The following is a 19,516-nucleotide window of genomic DNA, read 5'->3' as shown; positions in this document are numbered from 1 at the left end:
AAGGTTCGAGCGCCCCCTAGCGGCTCGGAGGTAGCACCGGCAGCATCATTCTGCTTCCCGATAACCGGTATCTATCGCAAAAGGGTTTTTATGGAACACGGACGGAAGTTTTGCGAAGGGAGAGCTAAGCACATCTACTCGCCCAGCTCCCTACTACAGAAGGCTAGAGGCAGGACGTCTAAGACACAAAAGTCACTTCACAGCGTGATTGTTCTGAATTTTCCAAATTATCTACTTCACAGATCCTACTCTTGCCACCCAAGTCGATATCCATGCCGTGGACTAAATCAACCGCACCACATCAAGGTATTTCTGCTTGTCCTACAGCACAATTAAGAGACATCTAAATCAACATGCCCATGCCATTTATTTCTCAGAAACAAAAGGTCAAGTTATCTTCTGAGAACTTTCTTGGTTTGATGAGCAAACAACTGCTGGTAGAATACTCCGTATGGAAGATGTTTCAAGACTGTGGCCAATACTGCATAGGCTGGTTTTGGACATGTGAAGCCTGGTGCAGAATCCCATCTTGTTACCTCCCAAAGGCAGTCTTGTGCACTGGTCAGACCTTCAGTGAAGGCTGTAACTGTGCTTTAGGAGAACTTCCCTGCCTGAGGTGGTGGGCCAAGAAAGCCCCCTGCTTGCTTGGTGGCAGCCCGGGAAGGAGCAAGACCGAGCATCTTCTGGATATTCTGCAAAAACAAGAACAGAAGAGCAGGATAGTGTCAGACCACGACAAGGGAAACACCAAAAGAGGAAAAGAAAAATAAATCTCCATTGTCCTTACAAGTACAACCTTCCAAGTAGTTCCAACAGATTCAAGTTCTCACCCACGTAGCCTTACCAGTTTGGCTACTATATATTGGCCCTCTATCCCTATACATTCAAAAAAAGCTTAGCACAGAGCCAGACAATCATCCACAATGGCTACAGTTAGAGCTGGGCCACTCTCCCCCACCTCAGCAAAAGCCTTCGGATCATTTTGGTTGAGGGTTCTTTTCCACCTCCAGCTACACACTATAGAGCCAGCTGGCAAGTACCTCGTTAATGTCTACACACATGAGTTGGTTTAAAAAAAAAGAAAAATCAACCTACAATAGTCATCTTTGCAATCTAACTGCAGTGCACACACAGCAGCAGGTTCCTAACATCTGCTCACAGGCAGAAACAAAGAAGCTCTCGTTTTTCACAAGTTCCAGAAACCCTCGTTGATGGTGGCCGTAAGAGCCTGAGGGTCTGCAAACTGGCGAGGAAGGCTCTCTCCTAATGCAGACGGAATTTGGGTCAGCAACATGGCAACCGGAGCGTGTGCCAAGTTCAACTCAGGAGCTTAGGCACAGAATTAACATGAATGCTAGTCATGCAGACAGAACAATGGTTCAGTGGAGACACGCAGTATAACACGACACACGTAGCAAAACCCAAAACCTGACTACTGAGATGACCTCATCTGCATCTAAGCAGGGTGTTTCAGTGGAAAACAACAAACAAGGAAAGAATTAAGTACCAGAGCCAGGCATTAGCTAAAAATCTCACAGCAGAATATTTAGAAGTTTGATGTTTCTCTTGATTTTTGTGAAATTCCTTTTAAGTTTTGCAACAACGCAACTACAAAGGGCTACCAGTTCTTTCAGTTTCATCCTTCAGTGTAAGTAACTACAGCTTAAGATGCTGCTCGTGCAATGCTGGCAAAATAGGGACATCTGACACAAAGGAAAGAAGAAAACAAATGTCATGTCACCAGCTGACTCCTGGCTATCAAGACAACAAAAGGAGGAAGGAGGATTCTCTTCAAATTTGAATGTCCTCTCCAAAATAACTGTCAGGATAGGTCAGATAGCAAGGTCATAGAATTCTTGAACTTTTTGATCATGGAAGGAGAACAAATAAACAAAAAAAAAAAAAGGTACACAAAGCTTCAAAATTCCAGAGTAGCTAAGTTAAAAGAAACTGGAAAACATTTCCTATGGAAAGGAAGGTTTCAGCCCACACAAAAGCATGAAAGTAGTGTACAGGAACACTTGAAAAGGAATTACATCAGCTTTAGTTCATGGCCTACATAGATCACTCACTGGCTGATACACAGGAACTGAATATACAGGAGAGCATTTCACTGTGGGAGACTCCTTCGTGTAGTTCCTCTTCTCAGAGCTTCGTTAGTCAAGAAGCAGACAGAAGCGAGAAGAGAAAACAAGCTAACAGACAGATTCAGCAACACCAGAGGGTGCTGCAGAGTCAGCAGCGGGCAGGATGGCGATCCTACCGGCTTTGTAGTGGCTCACCCATGGAACACAGCATCCATGGAGGCAAAGAAGTGTGCAGTGCCTCCACACTGTTCCTTTAAGTATCAAAAGGAGAACTGTGGTGCTAAAGTTTACTCCATCTGTTTGAACAGTTCCAAGAGGAAGAGAGATGACAGCTTGTCTGTATGTGGATTCAAGAGTACAGTCACTCTCCAGCATTATCCTTTCACTGGAGTCCCCTCCTTGCTGTGGAAGGCAGCTGGCCTCCTGCACTAGCTGCAAATCAAGTTCTGATGGACAGCAATCCTGAAATCCACACAGCTGGAAACACTGGGGCTTGGGCAAGGTCCAGCAGAAACCTGACCTGTCTGCTGTCCACCACACTGCACAAGGAAGCCTGCAGAGTCTACTTCCGACGTAAGAGACCATCACCTTCAGGAGCAGGGAGGGAAGACTGGAAGACTTAAGGATTCAAATTCCTCATCTGAGCTCTTCTGAGCTCTCCTCAAATGACTGCAGGAAGGACAGGAATTGCTTCTGCTTTTATCTCCAAACCCAGAAGGGACCTCAAAGACAAGGCAGCGAGTGGTTCCTTGCGCCAAGATCAGGCCATGTGGGAAAGTGCATTCCTGGTAGTAGGAATAATTGCTGGCTCCCCTTCCCACTGGGAACACATTTCAGAGAGAAGCAGCCCAATCTGCAGTTCAGGCGTGTGTGAAAAGGAAATGAAGGCCAGCAAACGCCTGAGGAACAGCAGCATATTCCTTTTCACAAAGAGCCCAGGTGAAGGCTGGGAGCTCAGAAACAGGAGTGGGGACAGAGGATGTAACCCTGACACTCTGCCTCCTGCCCAACCCAGCAGCAGACTTTCCCAGCTGAAACCTAACAGCTCAAGGACCCTTGGAAGGCCTCTCCCAGCAACACTCCCCTCTCCAAACAGGAAGGCAGGAGGAACTAGGGGACAGGATTTACGTGCCAGGGAGAGCTGGGAACAGCGCAAAGGAAGTTACTCACTGCAAGTTGACTATTTCGGGAGATGCTGGCCAGGTCACAGGCAGCGAGCTTCCCAGTGTTTGAAGAGTTTATCACCCCCACATACCTGAGGACCACATGAAGAGACTGCCTGATGCTGCTACTGGCCATCCCACTAATGTCAGTTCAATCACTGTGCAGTTAAGTCTCCCCACCCTCACGTACTCCCCTGCACTTCCCTCCAGGTCACCTTCCTCCCCCCCGCCCCCCCCCACCCCCAAGTTCCTCTACTTTTAGGCTCCACAGGGACATCTCTCTTCCCTCCCTTTGATCCTTTCACAGGCAGCTCCAGGATTTAAGGGAAAGCTGCGGGATGTAGAGTCTCCTGAGTTTGTTCACAACCTGTTCCCCAACTTTTGGTAGACCTCCGCTCCTCCTCCTCTTGTGTTGGCAGCATCAAGCCAGACGCTAACTCCCACATCAGCTCTCCTCCCTTGGGCAAACAGCTGTTTTGAAGCAGACCTGTCAAGATTTCCCCTTTTGCACACAGTGAAACACAAAGGGTCACAAAGCTTTCACCTCCAAGGTCATTGAAAAGCATGGAAGGCAAGACTTTGGCACCATTTTAAGCCCTTAACTACTTTCTTCCCCTCTCCCTGGCCTCTCACAGCCCTTCAAAGTTCTCTCCCCAATGCTGTTATCACCTAAGTTCCTTCAAATAGTAATAAAGCCAAGAGCAGGATGCCAGCAATCACAGCTTTGGTTCCTAGCTGTTGCACAAACTAATGTGGCCGGTATCTGCCCTTCCCTCCATGTAGCAAGGAGGAAAAAACTGAGCTGCCTAACAGCTGGAGAACTGCAGGTCTAGTTAAGCACCACCATGTAGATAAGGCAGTACCGTGAAGACTGCAATCTAACACTTGAGACAAAAACACCCTTCTCCAAAGCAGTAAAGTAACTTCAGTCCTCCACAGGGCCATCAGCATGAACTCTCAAGCGCAAGGGCAACTTTTTCCCGGAATGTCTCCTGAAAGCCCAACCCACTGCAAACAGCTCGGCATTTCTGCCCAGAGACAGACTGGACCACCACTCAGTTCATGCCATCTACTGATTTCACAATAAGAAACATCAGGAAATGACCAGGACTAGAACTAACCACAGGAATTATATTTTTGGACAAAAAAAAAAAAAAATCCATGGAGGATTTTTCAGCAAGGGAGTTCCCCAATCAACCCAATGGGTGCAGAAAAGGCTAGCTGACTTTATTTAGTTTCAGATAATAATCCGCAGCATTAGAAAGAAGGGATTTTCCATGTTATAAGTGAGTAACACAGAACAGCACCAGACAAGATTGTCTGAAGGAACAGGTTGCCCAGAGAAGCTGTGGCTGCCCCATCCCCGGAGGTGTTCAAGGCCAGGCTGGATGGGGCTTTGAGCAGCCTGGTCTAGTGGGAGGTGTCCCTGCCCAGGGCAGGGGGGTTGGAACTAGGTGATCTTTAAGGTGCCTTCCAACCTAAACCATTCTATGATCCCAGGAATTCAGGAAGGCGATCCAAAGAGCTAAAAAGGTCTCATTTCCTTCAAAGCAGCAAACACTGCGCCAGTTACTGGGAAGCAAAACAAGATTTGCCTTGCAGCAAACAGAATGAGGAAGCCTCTGGACTTTGGTCCTCTGAAGCTGGCCCTGCTTGGAGCGAGGGGTGGGCCTGATGACCTCCAGGTGACCCTTTCAACATAGAACTTATTCTACAACTCACTATCTGTTTTCACATAGGTCAAGACACAGATCCATTTCAATACAAGCACCCAATACAGAGGGCTATGGAGAATTCAATTCACTCGCATGCACTTTGTGACTAAAGGAACTCTCTATTATTAAGCTCCTCCATCAAGCTCATCCAAACTTCTGACAGCAGCTGGCATAACACGCCACTTCCCTTTGCTGATCTACTTTAAGTCTTTCTAAGTCCCTTGACACCCTTTGAGGAAAAGCAACAAGTCGGTCAAGGAGAAAAGCTGCAAGAATTCAGGAAGTGAATCAAAGAAAAAGGAAATATAAATACATTAGAGAAGATCATTTGCAGCTAGTTGCACCAGCATTCATCCAGCCCCCAGAGACTATTAACTTATCCCCAGCACTCTCTGGGGAAATCTGGAAAACAAAGTAGACTTCTGGTTGCACTGAGAAGGCCCACTTGTCCCCACCGGCCATTCTGCCACTTAAGCTGCTAGTGAACCTTCCTGAACAGGAACTTCCCTTATCCTCACTGATGCTTCTCTTTTGAAAAGATAGGACTAAGTAGCTTTGCCGCAGAGCTACGCGTAGCCTACTCTTGGCTTATTATACCAGACCCCTCTGTGTCGCGTCCCTAACGCTAGGGGAGACTTTACATCAAAAGGTAAAATTCTTAAGACTCTGGAAAAAAAAAAGTAAAAATCGGGCAGTTAGCAAAAACAGGAAGGACAAATCCAAACCCAATAGGTTTAACTCATTCCTCACTTTTCTAGCAAATGCATGGACTGATTGAACCTTTATAGAACCTCAAGCCACCAAGAGAGTTCCCCCGAAGATGCTACACTTCCCTTTTCTCATATTACTGTAAGTCATAATTACTAAGAAGCAGTACTTAGATTGGCTTCTGATGGAGACAATTTCTTGGTATGGCAATCCACAAAGTTATCAGACACACAAACACAAGGAAGGAACCCGTTTCTGCCACCTCTGTCCTAGCACCCTGGTGCAAGTCTCCAGTCAAGTCTTCCACACCAGTCCAGGATAGTGGGCATTTTTATGATCCCAACGTAGAATTGCTTTCAACATGAAGCACAGGAATGAAGGCAAACACAGAAATCACAAACAGATTAAAGTTTATACATGCAAAACTGGACAGGAGTAATAAACTCCTCTTTACGGATGGAGAGGTGCTTTCCCTGCTCCAGGCATGCAAGGGACACAGCAATGTACTCACCTGCCTGATCGACATCGTGCAGAGAATGTAGAGGAAGATGAAGGAGCAGTCGGTATAATCCTCACCCAGAAGGTTGCGGTGGGAGAGACCTTGGATGTACGAGAGGGGGATAAACGGAAGCTTTGCCACCACACGGCCATCAAATCTAGAAAAGAGCGCACTGGGTTACAACTGGGGACAGTAAAAGAGTCTTCAGCTATAGAAAGAAAATGCAAGCATCTTCGACAGGCCACACGGAAGGCTAAAAGGCCATGCTGCCTTCTCCAGCCCATCTCTATATACACTACACCAAGGAGGCTAAATCCACTTCTGCCACAAAGCCCTCCACACCCAGTCATCCACAAGGCAAGTAGGCTTCCCTCAATAACAGTTTTGCCACAGTCAGAGCCAAAGTGTTTCATAGTGATTTAAGTGATCAGCTGGACAAACTGTTGGTTCATAAAGCCTTGGTTGGTGTTTTGCAGTTTACTGGTGCATTTTATTTAACAGCCAATTTAGCAGATAACTTCCCAGAACACAGTAACACAGTCAGCACTTGAATAAAAGATGGATGACTCTCACCCACTGTATTGCAGTTCATGCAAGAAGATGGGCTCTTTTGCTTTAAGCAAAAGAGCATTTTATTTTTTTTTTTAAGCTGAGCATAAACCAAAGACGCCTTTTCTTTTCCTAGAGCAACTAAACTTCTCAGCACAAGAAAGATGCTTACGAGAGACATCAAAAGAATGCTTTTTAATACCAACAGTCTTCCTTGCATTAGCTCTGAAGATGAAGGCAGTGCAGCGGCATGATGCTACCACATATTCCAAAAGGCCTGTCCTGCTCCTGGAACTCCTCCAGGTCCACATTCCAGGGTATCAGGCAGAGTGTGAATTCTGGCCAGTTCGCAAAGATTTTTCCCAACCTAGACAGTTGGCCCAGTCTTTTGAAGTAAGCGTGTACGATGCCTCATCAGCGTGTGCACATTTGGATGTTATTTTCTCTGCATGTGCTGATTTTCTAACAGGTGTTTCTTGTTTCAAGAGATCCTAAATGAGCGTTCTTTCCTGTGGAGATGCATTCACACAGCTACAGCTCAAACACACGCCAACTTTGTTTACATCTCACAGGCAGTTTGGCAAAAGAGCTAGGAACGGATGTTTATCTCCCCGTAACATCCCCCAGTGGCTTAAAATTCTGCGTTATTCCTGCTGTGAGAGTGACAAGTACTTCAGCAGTAGCACCCTGAGGTACCTGCTTTTAATTCCAGCAGGTTTTCACAGTTATCATTATGGGGTTTTGAAATGCACAACTCCCAGAGTAAGACAGAGAACTGATTGCATTAAAAAGTTTCTGACAAGAGAAAACTGAGACACACAGAAGCTAATTCGTCTCCCAGGACAAATCCCATCTGCTTGGAGGCCACAACTGCTACAGATCTCGCTGCCCTAGCATACCTTTTAAGCCACTACAGTCATTCAGCTGCTCATCTTCAGCACAGCATTCTGCTCTTTGGGTTTAAACCAGCCTTCTTGACACTTACATATCCTTCCAGCTGCCCCATTACTACTGACACTCTAAGGAAGAGAGACAGTCATCACTGTCATTTCCATTTCGGCTAAGCTGGCACTTGGCAAAGGTGAGGCGCCCAGCCACAGAGCAGCAGTGTCTGCATAGTACTTGTCCAAAGGGCAGCACATCATGCTACTTCCATGCAATTCCTGCTCCTTTTGTCCCCCGAGAGCGATGAACTCATTCAAGAACAGGAAAGGCAAGCAAGTAAGGCTACAGCCGTCGCAGGTGTCAGCCACCCTTTTCCTCTTTTTCGTACCACACCCACAAGAGCCTCCATGGATGACCTGGCAGTAGCAGCTTCCCAGAGGGAGTCTAAGAGCCTCCTGAGTTCATAACTGAAGCACTCTCCTCCCGAGACAAACAGCTGGTCTTTATGCTATATCAAGAGAATGACAATACGTAAGTGAGAACCAGCTCCATCAAACCATTCTATCAGCTTCCAACAGTGCAAGTATAACCCACCAAAGCTGTCGTATAAATGCACTACCTACCTTGTAGTGAAACCAAGAGCAAAAATTTAACTATCTAGCCCCAAAGGCAAGACAGCCAAATCTTTAGATTTTAATTCAATAGCCTAAGCTATTAGCAAGAAAGCTATTTCTGTTCAAACAATCAGTGAGCTCTATGGATGCTCCTGCTGTTCACATTCAGATTCCCTCTGAAGAAAAAGATGGCTAAAGGAAAGATATGCCCAAAAGCTTCATGTCAATTCTGTGGCTTATAGTATGGTCTCTGTGGGCAGGAATCCTCAAAAGAGGAACAAGACAAGTGAACTTGGTGGTCTTAAAGGAGAAGAAACCAATGAACTGATTTTTTAGGTTAATATCTACGGAAGGAGGAGCCACGCAGGATTTAACCAAAATCAATTCCTTCCTAGAGCTCTTCATGAACTTACAGTCCTGTAACACTTTTCAGTCACAGCACACTCTGAACTGCCTCTTCCCACTCTAGGAAAGTGGGCAGAGTAGGGCGTTTTTTTAAGTTTGTTTTTCAGTCTGTTTTAGGGGCAGGGGTAGTGGCAGTGTTCGTATTGCACCCAAATAGCTAGGCAAGCAGCTGAAGACCTCAGGTGCAGCACTCCAAGTCCCCCACAGGCACTATGCTGCTGGGCACATGACTCACAACACAACTCCATCCCCACACAGGGCTGCAGTTAAATGAGACACCAATGACTCAAGATTGTACCCAAATTTTAAAGTCCTTTAGTGCTGTATTCCTCTGCTCAGTTTCACAGCATTCCAGACAATGCTAGATGCTGAAGTCTGACTAAGCTGAACAAGTGAGTCCACACAGTGGCACTTCTGTTTTTATGTTACCCCCTGTTTGCAATTTATCCGCCCACAGATCTGCAGTAAAATAACAATTTACTATATCCTTGGGATTGCCATCACAGAGGCCAAAGGTTTTGGTTCACAAGAAACTTCCTGTCTGCGGGACAAGTATATTGCCCAGATATTAAGCAGCCTCCTGAAGGTTATACTAACCACATTCACGTTACCTTCAGTTTTAACAGCCAATGAGTTCACATTTCAAGACCAAATCAAGTCTTAAAAGTCAAGCACAGTCTTGCTATTTTGCATGTCTGAAACAAAGCTGTCTAACCATGCAAAACAGTTACACAGTTCCATCTTTTTTTTGTTGGGTATTTTTTTTTTTTAAATTCACTTATCCCAGGTCATTTCTAAAGCAAAGGAAGATTACAGCCCATGCCTCGACCTGTTAGTGTCTTGACTCTGATCACCCTCAGTAAGGCAAGAACAAACTCTGCAAGTACAGCTCACTTCTAACAGCAAGGGAGCTGACCCAGTTTTGCTTGCAAGAGCATCCTTTGGTCATGCTATTATAGCAAAACCAGGGAAGCCGAAGACCATAGCTGCTTGCCTGACATCTACCAAACTTGCCCTTATCAAGATGTTCCCAGCAGAAGGATATTAGAGTTGAGTCTAGATTGTATGCAATTTGCTCAATTTGATTGCATTCAGCATGCAGTGCTCCCTCTTGAGCAGAACATACACGTGGTGGACAAACCACCACATCTTCATATGAAATATTGATCCATTTTATATAGATTAGTTAGGATGGACTCTGTCACAGTGACACTTCAGGTAATAGAGGGAAGGTAGAGAATGTATTCACCATGAAAATCTAAGAAAAATACAGAAAGTTGATACTTACATGGAGTTAAACATTCCCATCAAGGCAGTGAAGCAGAAGCCAATGGCAAACATGGATTTCATCCGAACCTGCAAGCAGAAAGATCAGAGATAATCAAAACAGGCCTACACTGAGGGACTATGGGCTCACACCCTTAAGAACAGACATTGTACAGCATCACTGGAGTCTAGAAAGAAAAAAGACAACCCAGAAGGCCAAAGAGATTGTAAAAGTGACTGTAGAACTCTAAAAGAGAAGTTTGGTCAACAGCTGGGTACAAAGGCAGCTACAGAGTGGATCACTGACGTGAAGAACTCCTTTGGGGGGCGGCGGGGAAGCGCTCAAGAACTGTCCTGTTACTTTCCACAAGTTGGTGTGTTGTTTTCCTTAAGCCTATACAATCAATCAGCATGGGATCATTATGAAGACAGAACATACAAAAGGAAGTCAGACAAATTAATTCTACTTTGAAAACATCATGGAGACCTACAAAGATGAAAATAGCTAAGGTTGGACATGAGATGAGGGAGTAATTGGTGGAGAACTCCATGGTTCATAGTAAAATCTGTAGCTATTAGAGATAATCCAGAAGGGCCTTTCAGGAGAAAAAGACACTATATCTGCCAATTGACGAAAGTCTTTCTGTTGGAAAGCCGACTGAAATCTTCAGCAGTTGGGAACTGGCTTTAATTTTCTTACCATTGACAAGTCTCTGTTGTTATTCTTCAGTTTCTCTTCTTGTCTCTCTGGAAAGACAAAAACAACAACAGCTATAATCAGTTATACCAACCTAGAAACCAGAGTGTTTTCATTTCCAGGAAGACTTAACCTTCTTGGCTCTCCAAACAAATAACACTTCCAAAACCAACTCCAGCTCTCTATGCCAGACAGTAGAAAGTGAAAAACCGTACATAGCCAACTGCTTCTCCATCACAGCAACATGCAGCAAAGCAGGCACAAAAGAGGAGGAGGCTAGAATCACACATTCAGCACTTTTGAAAGAAATGCACAGAATGTCAAATTTGCTAACTCAACCAACTAACACAGCAGCACGAACAATGTTGCCAGAAAACAGAGACAGTGCCTCTGTATCACACTTCCAAAAGACAGCAGTCTCAATTTGCTGCATCCCAGGGTCACCATTATATATACTTTATATAAGAAAGGATTTCATTCTGGAGGTATCAGAAGGGACTCTGAAACCATACACAGAACCGGGAGCTGCACCTCAGCAAGACTAACATCCTGCTGGTCTTAGTGATGAATTTTGGACCCTTGTCACACCTAAAAGATTCTCCAAAGAGGAAAGATATTTTTCTACATGAATTTCAGTAAGCCGTGTATTAGCATGCTTTGCAGAGAATAGTATAAAATACTACTTTGGAAGTTTAGTCTGTCCTGAAGTCACCACAAATTTCAAAAGATGCCCAGCTTCCTGGGAGGGCATTTTCCATGCCCCTCATTGGCTGCTCTGGCCTCCAGTATTATCCATCACTTCTCACATTTCTTGTCCCACATTCCCATCATCCCTTGCCCACTGTGCTCATCTCAGACTGAGGAACCAGAGGGGCAGCAGCCAGGGTTCAGAAGCAACACCCAGCTGAAGTAAAGATGTGGAGGATGAAGAAATATCCAAAGTGTGAGGGAAGAGAGGGGGGGATGCAGAAGAACTGTCAAGGGCTATGCAAGATGCGAGGTGTCCAATGGACCCCTGATGAAGTTTCAGTACAGGAAGCCCACAGCACTGAACCTCAACGGTTACCTTTCAAGCCCAAATTGAAAGCCACTCAATACAGGGACTCTCAGTAAGTGTTATGCAAAGAAATAGCAACACCCCTATCCAATTAATTAGAATATTCATGGATATTTTCAACTGCTCCTAACTACAAACCATCCCCTCTGGCAGGAACTTTCCAGACACCTGCTTCCTGACCCAGGTGGAGAGTTTTGTTCTGGGACATTTCAGCAACCACAGGCCAACTCTTTAGGAATCACATTTGGCACAAATACTTGTTTTTTCCCTCCGATACATAACTAACCATCTATTTACATGGGCTAAAGGTTACATAGGGATAAAGAATACAGCCTCGATCCCCTGATACACCTAACCTGTTTCTCACCTATTTCTACAAATTCAAGACAAACAGGCTCTGGGTGTCCTACCACCTCACGTAAATGGTCTATTCCTGCCCAAGTCATACAAAAGCAGCATTTAAGTACTTTGCTACACAGCTGAGTAGAGGCACAGAGAAAGAGGACCGCGTCAACAAGCAGCACCCTGGAGTCCAAAGTCATCTCATTCTACTCACTGGAACACAAACCACGACAATACAGTGATACAGCAATAATATTATTTGCCAGCATTAGGGTTTTTTTGTTTGGTTTTGTTGTCTACCCAGCACCTGCGTGGACTCCTAGGAACATCACTGTCTTTTCTTCTAGGGCCAAATGGATGCAGAAAGCAGTAGCAAAGTTTAAGCTAACAAATGCACTCTAAGTTGAAACGACAGAAGGCTGTAGCATGATGTTAAAGGTGTCCTGTTCCAGCAGTGTGAAAGGTGATTTAGACACAACGTGACTGAAGTTGGTTCGTTTTACACTTAAAAATAAGAAGTTTGATAAGTAGGAAACACCAAATTAAGCCTTCCCATGCAACTTTCACCTTACCACCTTGTGCGTGTGCATGATTCATCCCTTACGTAACCAAGTAATATCATACACCTCCTGCCTTATTCTGTGCACAAAACAGATGGCAACTGAGGCAGGTCTGTACCATGACTGTGACTTATCTGTAAAGACTAAGCTGCTTTTTTTTTTTTTTAAACTAGAATGGTAGAATTTAAAGGCACTCCAGCACAAGTAAATTTGCTGCTACTACAATGCTACATCTTGCAGAATGATCTGACATCCAGTAAGTTACTTGGATCGGAGATTTCAAAAGCAGTTAACAGCTGTGAGTCATTTACTGGATGTCCAGCTTGACATTTAGGGACGAATTTTTCAAAAACACTAAGAATTCAGCTTCGCCTGAAAACAAATGAGACACTGAAGTTATGCAGCACTTGCAAAAAAAAAAGTCTCGGTATCTCAGGCTTGGCCAGCAAGCATCACAGCAAACAAAATCAGTGGTCATTTCCTAAGTTCTGTTCTTAGTCCCTTTGTGCTTTGTTTTTCATTTGCAAAACAAGATTATTTCAGCATTAAAAAAAAATTGGTGGAGCATCTGAATTCCTCAGATTCTACTGTTTATTAGTTTAGTCCAAGCACAAGTAAAATATTCTCCGCTAGGAACATCGCATGGATAGCACCCTGCAAAAAAGTCATTGCTACACATTTAAAAGTGACCATATGTAACAGCACACAACATTAAAAAGTTGCCTTATGCACTAAGCAATATTCATCCCATGAGTGGATTATTCAAGACTAAGAACAGAAAATGCACAAGAGGAAGAATTTTAGCTCCTGTCCCTTCAAGAGTCTAGCGATAACAGGTTTTATACCTAGGAAGAACTGTTTGAAGATATGTTTATAATTATTCCCAAGCTTTGTACAGATCAAATGACTAATCCAGCTACCTGGTGTTACAGAGGAATGAGGAAACCAACTCCCAGGAGCTCTCAGAAGTGTTCCTGCCACAATTTCTGTAATAATTTAACTGAGCTTTGCTGCACGTTTTAGAGTCCTGCAGAAAATAGAACTTTCTAAAGCTCATGTCCATTAAACATCTACCACATTGCTCTTGCGTAGTTCAGTACTTAAAAGAGTACTCTACTCCGAGACTTAAGTTCATTGACAATGAAAAAGAATGGAAAAATAAATCACTACCTAAAATTATGCAAAACTAATTTATCAAACTTGAAATAAATCTAAGCATAGTTACAGTTAACATGCAAACACCTTCAGCTCTGAAGTGTTTAAATGAGGAAGAAAATAAAAAAAAGTCACAATCATACAGTCATCTAGCTATTGCAAGCTGACAGTGCACTGCAACAAAGAGCTTTGACAACAGAAGTTAATAAGTCATGCATATAAAGGCTCAAATCAGAGATAAAAGAAACCAGTTCAGCAAGAAGTGCTGCTCAGCTCAGTGATGCTGCCCTTCTCTGCATTTGACTAAAGCCAACAGGAGGCTAGGTGTCTCCCGACTTGGAAGAGAAAGGCAAAAGTGTTCATATTCCAATCTTCAGGCCAAGAACCAGCTCTAGTACCACTTTAAATAAATAGTTTTGAAAGGAAGGAAAGGATAATTGCTTCCATGAGTGACTTCTCAAGTTTCCCCCCCGTTCTTGGGGCACCGCACTCCTCTCCCATGCTTACCTATTTTCTTTTTCTGCTGTCGGCCTGCTGATTCGGTTATTGTTTCCTTCTTCTTTTCCACTGCCAAGTAAAAAAAAAGATGTTCTATCATTTCTGCATACCACCACCCCTTTTTCATACACCAAACCAACCACTTTATTCCTTTAGAGAACAGGGTCACAGAAGGAAGCTAGAACATACTGAGAATCAACAGCTTTTAAACCACCAAGGCTGGCTCCCAAACACTTAGAAATAATTTTAAAAGTTCAAAACCCTGGATGAGACATCAGAAAACAGTTAATTTTCAACTCTGACAAGAGCCCATTACATTGTTAACTGAGCAGTCTGGGGTCAATTTTGGCTCAAGTGACCCTTGCTGATTTGTCATTAGTACTTTTGATTCAGCAAGTGTGATGAAAAGAGCTTTGTGGCAAGCTCTGCTCCCGATTATCTGCAGTGGGAAGCAGAATACAGGAAAGCCTGTGTTCTCGTACATCCCTTCTTCACAGGCAGGCATTCTCAGGGGAAATGCTGTCCAAGCAGTCGGTCACAGCCTCTCCATTCTTCAATTAATTAGTACTGAAGCATTTCCAATATTTTAAAGTGGGAGCCTAAGCAAAAAGTTCCTAAAACCCCAAATCAGACACTCACCAAGCATCTGCAAGCAACTAGCAAAAAAGGCTACCATAAAGCCAGCATAGTGAACTTATAACACGATAAGTGGGCTGCTCATCTGCTGACAGCAAGAAGGGCTTTTCCAGGAACTAAGAGACATTTTAAATTAAGATCTATAAGAAGAGTACTACAAGAAGTGAGGATGAGAAGGCATGGCTATGGTCTAACAACAGAGAGCAGCCCTTTCTAACTCTAAAGCCTATGTATCTGCAACACATCTACTCTACCAATGAACAGACTTGGCTCCTTGTTAGCTCACAGAATCAGCTTAGAGACCTGAGCATTAGGATTTTTCTCCCATATGAAGTATTAACTCAGCACAGACCTTCTAGCCTTGATTTCATAGCACAGGAAAACTAAAGACAGACAGCCTTCCAAGTCAGGCAAGGATTTGTAGTGCTGCCTTCCAAAATGCCTGTGATACGCGAGTCAGTCACAACTTCCAAGAAAACTACAGTAGCCCAGACAAAATACCTAAACATCACTTCTTCTGTGGTAAAACATAGTAAGACACAATTGGTTCTTTCCAAAGAACAAGCATATCTGTGATGGGCAGGCTAGCACAAGGCGGATAAAACAGGGAAGTCTACTCAGAGGGAATGCCCGAGAGGTGCCAGATGACTCAACACACCCAATGCTCACAGAATACTCTCTCCATAATCTTCCTTATGCCAAATCCAGCTGGGGCATCCCAATCAGTCCATCCCAAACCTAGTCCTCATAATTCCATGGCCCCCAACTCTAAACCCAAGTGGAGAACACTGACTCTTTTCAGGCCTACCTATTGCTCTCAGCCCTAACATGTGGGCTCCTGTAGACCCCACTTTCACTCTAGACAGTGCTATTGAGCCTTATGCCAACCCTGAGGAATTCTACAGCCCTAATTCACTTATGTTTCAAACAGAACAAGTAAAACTGCCAGGCAGTCCCGCAGCAAGCCTGTCCATGGGAACATACACGACACAACACAGAAGGAATTCTAGAGATAGTCTTCAGCCTTGCAAATTTAACACTACATTTACCTTAGAACGCTTACTATAATCTCTGTAGCAGTGTTAGACAATGCTGTGCCTCTCAACAGAAAGGAGAGGACAGGAAGAGATGAAACTAAGGACTGAGAGGAACAATGTCTGCTCAAGCACACTACTTGGACCGTTTGTTTTTGCAAATCCTAAGGACTGCTAGGACTCATGGGAGAGCTTAAAGATCTCAAATGTGTTTTTTCCTGTTTCAGATGTGCTAGATAACAGTTGAAAGGTGTGGCTCAAGTGGTCTACTTTGCAAGTTGTCTGTAAGCCAGCCATCAGGTCAGCCAGCTGGCTTTAGCACAGGAGGGGGGAAAAAAAACCACACAAAAAGCAGAGCTGAATTTTTAGTGACTCCTTATTCTGTTTTACTTTTTTTTTTGTTGGGGATTGGGGAATCAAACAAGGAGGTTAGAAACTAATTGAGATGCATGAACCTCACATCTTTTCCTTCACAGATTATAGCCTAGATATCAGGAGAGCTATAAAAAAAAAAGAAAGAGCATTGAACTCATAAAGCAATCATTAAGCCCCAGAGATTAAGCCCTGCTAACTGCTTTCAGAGCTCCACAGCACAAACACACTAGAACATTAACTCTAACTTTTCAGCTGGGTTTCAACTACTTCTCTAACTTGGTCTTCTGGGGCTAATTCTACCTTACACATTTTTGTCAACCAAGTGGGATTAAAGTGAGGCAGGCAGAGATGCAATCCCCATCTGATACTGCTCTGATGACAAAAGCCCCTAATTTAGGAGCTATGACACAAGCATGACTATACTTCAGTTCTTCAGTTTATTTTGCCCAGGGGAAGGCTGGAATAAACTAGACTGGAAACTGCATGCTTTGACAATATTGTTCTCTCACACACTAAGAGCACTGACATCATGGTGAAATATTTTTAAGGTAAAACCAGTTCAGGTTTGGCTCCAGTTGCTGTGTGCTGTCTCTTACTGCTGCAACTTGGGTAGGGTACATACAATTGTCAGCTGAATTTCTCCTCTGCTCCTTGTCTTCTAATACAGACAGGTCCATCGAAACACTCCACCTCAGAACCCCTGTTTACCATTCCTCTTAATATCCGATGCATACCTTCTGACTGCTCACCTCTTCTCCCTTTTCCCTTCCTCCCTCCTTTGTTTAACCCCTCCCAGACCTCTCAGATCTCCTCTCTATGAAGTAACCTGGGTGGGTTTTTTTTTTTTTTTTTTTACAGTCAATTCTATTTGTTTCTGGTTTACACTAGTCTAATTTATTTTCATATCAGCTGATAGCTCAGACCTTTCTATCATGTCTTTATTCATCCCCCACCATTAATCATCACTTACTCTTTACATATTATGCTTTCCTCTCAAGGTATTCACTACTCAACCCTAGTTCTTTCTTACTGCAGATCTTAAATTCTCAATTGCACTTGAAAAGCAGAAACTGCATCTTTGAACTTATTTCAGGCATCTAAAGGAATCTACATATACAGACACTGCCTACTTATGTTCAGAAAAAAAGATGCCAGTACTGATCTCTTACTCCCTCCTGTCCTCCATCAAGAGGAGGGCCAATTCGCAATTCAGACAATGCAACAGGTTTCTGTACTAACCTTCCCTGCAGCAAAAGACAAGAATTAAGGACAGAAGTAAGTCCTGTCAGTATGAATTCGTATAACTTGTAAAATTAGGCTCCTATGAAATCCAAGCTGAAGAAAGTTCTCCCCCTTAGCAGAAGTAGTAGCAGGAATTTCCCAGAGCATTGACTGTATTCCACTTGACATCTGCTAAAGCAGGATGTAACAGGAGCAGCAAGACACATTCTCTAATGCCTGAAAGGTACTTACATTTTTTGCTCTGTTTTTCCACTTCAGCCTTTAATCTCTTGTATTTGTCTGTTCGGTATACCAGCACCCAAGTTATACCTGAAACAAATATTCAGCAAGTAACTAGCTAGATATGTCAAGACCTCTTGCAATAACAGGGATACAAGTTAGCAAATACATATGCAAAATACACACATCGTGCCTACAAAACCACATTATAATACAGCAAAAGTACCACAAATTACCAGAAAGCTGTATCATCACTTTCTTTCAATTCCCTTCTCAAGTTCCATGTACCAATAGGGCCTATAAAATGAGCGTCTTCAGAAGTTACTGGCTATCTTACTAAGCATTGCTGTTTTGTGGGACTCATTCAGATCCTTCATGCTCATATTGACCAGCTGTTGCTCACCTTAAAACCAGGAGTTCATTAAGGCAATCAACATCTTTGTGTTCTGCATTTTCATAGCACCTAATTAAGGCCTGAGGAATAATTCCTGCTCCTACCAGGACCTGCCCATTAGTAGAAGGACATTTTGAAAAGGCAAATAGAGATATTAGGCTAGAAGAGACATCAAGAAATTCTCCAGTCTAAGTCCTTGCACTCAAGCATGATCAAAACAAGTTGTGCAGAACCAGCTGTTTGCGAACAGTTTATTCTGAGCTCCTACACAAAGCTTTTGGTCTTTTTCTTGTCTTTGGTTTGACAACAGATTCTGAGACCCAGGGATCACCAGCTGCAGAGAAGGAAATCCTGTAGATGCTTCTGAGGTCAACACAGCTTTGCGCTGTGAAAGGCAACAGGTGTGTACACCATCTAACCCCAAATGCAATGCAGTAGGGGCTCCTAAAAAGCAAATATATTCTACCTGGGACCCTTCCTGCCCTTGTATGCCCAAAGACAGTGTCTTGGGGCTCTGGTACAAAGGAGACTTTGGGTTATAGCTCAGTACCAGGAGAGAAGTCTGGCAACTACTCCAAAAGGTATCTATCCAACCTGTCTTTAAAAGTTACACCTATTTCAACACCTTACCATTTAAAAAGCCTTTTCAGGCAACCAATCTAAGTCACCATCATTGCAAGCTCAGGATATTTCTTCACATCCTTCCCACAAGAGCTACAGAAACCACCAGTGTTCGCTTTCAGGCACACTGAAAGCCACCAGCCCATCCTCCCGTAGCCTTCCGCCTTCTAGCTCAAACAAACCCAGTTCCCACCACTTCACACCAGAGCTCAGTTTTGCTCGAGAGTTATTCACTGCTGTCCTCCAGGGTGCCTACACCGGCCTTCCGAGAGCCAGGCCTCAGGTGGCCTCGTGTAACTGAACCCTCACTGTCCTGCTCTTCCTCCGCCCACCCTCCCCAATGACCCCAATCCCACCCTTTAACCCGCTCCCTCCCGGCCCTCAGGGGCGGCGCGGTACAGGCGAGGAGCAGCCTCCTACCAGCCCCATCCCGGCCGGTCCTGACCCGGGGGTGCCCTCCGCGGGAAGCACAGGGAGGGCCCTCCCCGTGCCTCCCGCGAAGAACACCCCCAGCCCAGGACCGACTCCAAGGCCTCTCCGCTCCACCAGAGCCCAGCCGGGACAGGCCCCACTGACCTGCTGAGGGTGCGGGGGAACGCCGCAACCCGCCCGCGGCAGCCCGACACTCACCCTCGGCCAGCAGCGCGGTGCAGACAGAGATGAAGACGATGAGGAGGGTATCAGCGAACATAGTGCTCATGGTGATGACACCCCCACCCACCCCCTCCTTACCCCAGTAACGCCGCCGCGCTCCCGGAAATAGACCCCGCTACCCGGAAGCTACCTGGGGGGCCT

The 19,516-nt window shown here is 44.5% G+C and overlaps 1 protein-coding gene across 1 annotated transcript; it reads right to left on the bottom strand.

The window, feature by feature from the left end:
• Positions 1 to 348: 348 nt before the first annotated feature.
• Positions 349 to 19,516, bottom strand: TMCO1 (transmembrane and coiled-coil domains 1). The gene is made up of 7 exons (XM_054211499.1): positions 19,352 to 19,516; positions 17,719 to 17,796; positions 14,210 to 14,269; positions 10,592 to 10,638; positions 9,914 to 9,981; positions 6,185 to 6,329; positions 349 to 692 (listed from the first exon to the last, which is right to left on the bottom strand). Exons 1-7 carry the CDS (start codon positions 19,419 to 19,421, stop codon positions 594 to 596), a joined length of 567 nt encoding a protein of 188 aa, XP_054067474.1. The 5' UTR covers positions 19,422 to 19,516; the 3' UTR covers positions 349 to 593.

Source organism: Rissa tridactyla, chromosome 8 (assembly GCF_028500815.1).
Source record: "Rissa tridactyla isolate bRisTri1 chromosome 8, bRisTri1.patW.cur.20221130, whole genome shotgun sequence".
Lineage (NCBI taxonomy): Eukaryota > Metazoa > Chordata > Aves > Charadriiformes > Laridae > Rissa > Rissa tridactyla.
The sequence above is the reverse complement of the archived record's forward strand: the minus strand, read 5'-3'. Positions and strand labels throughout refer to the sequence as shown.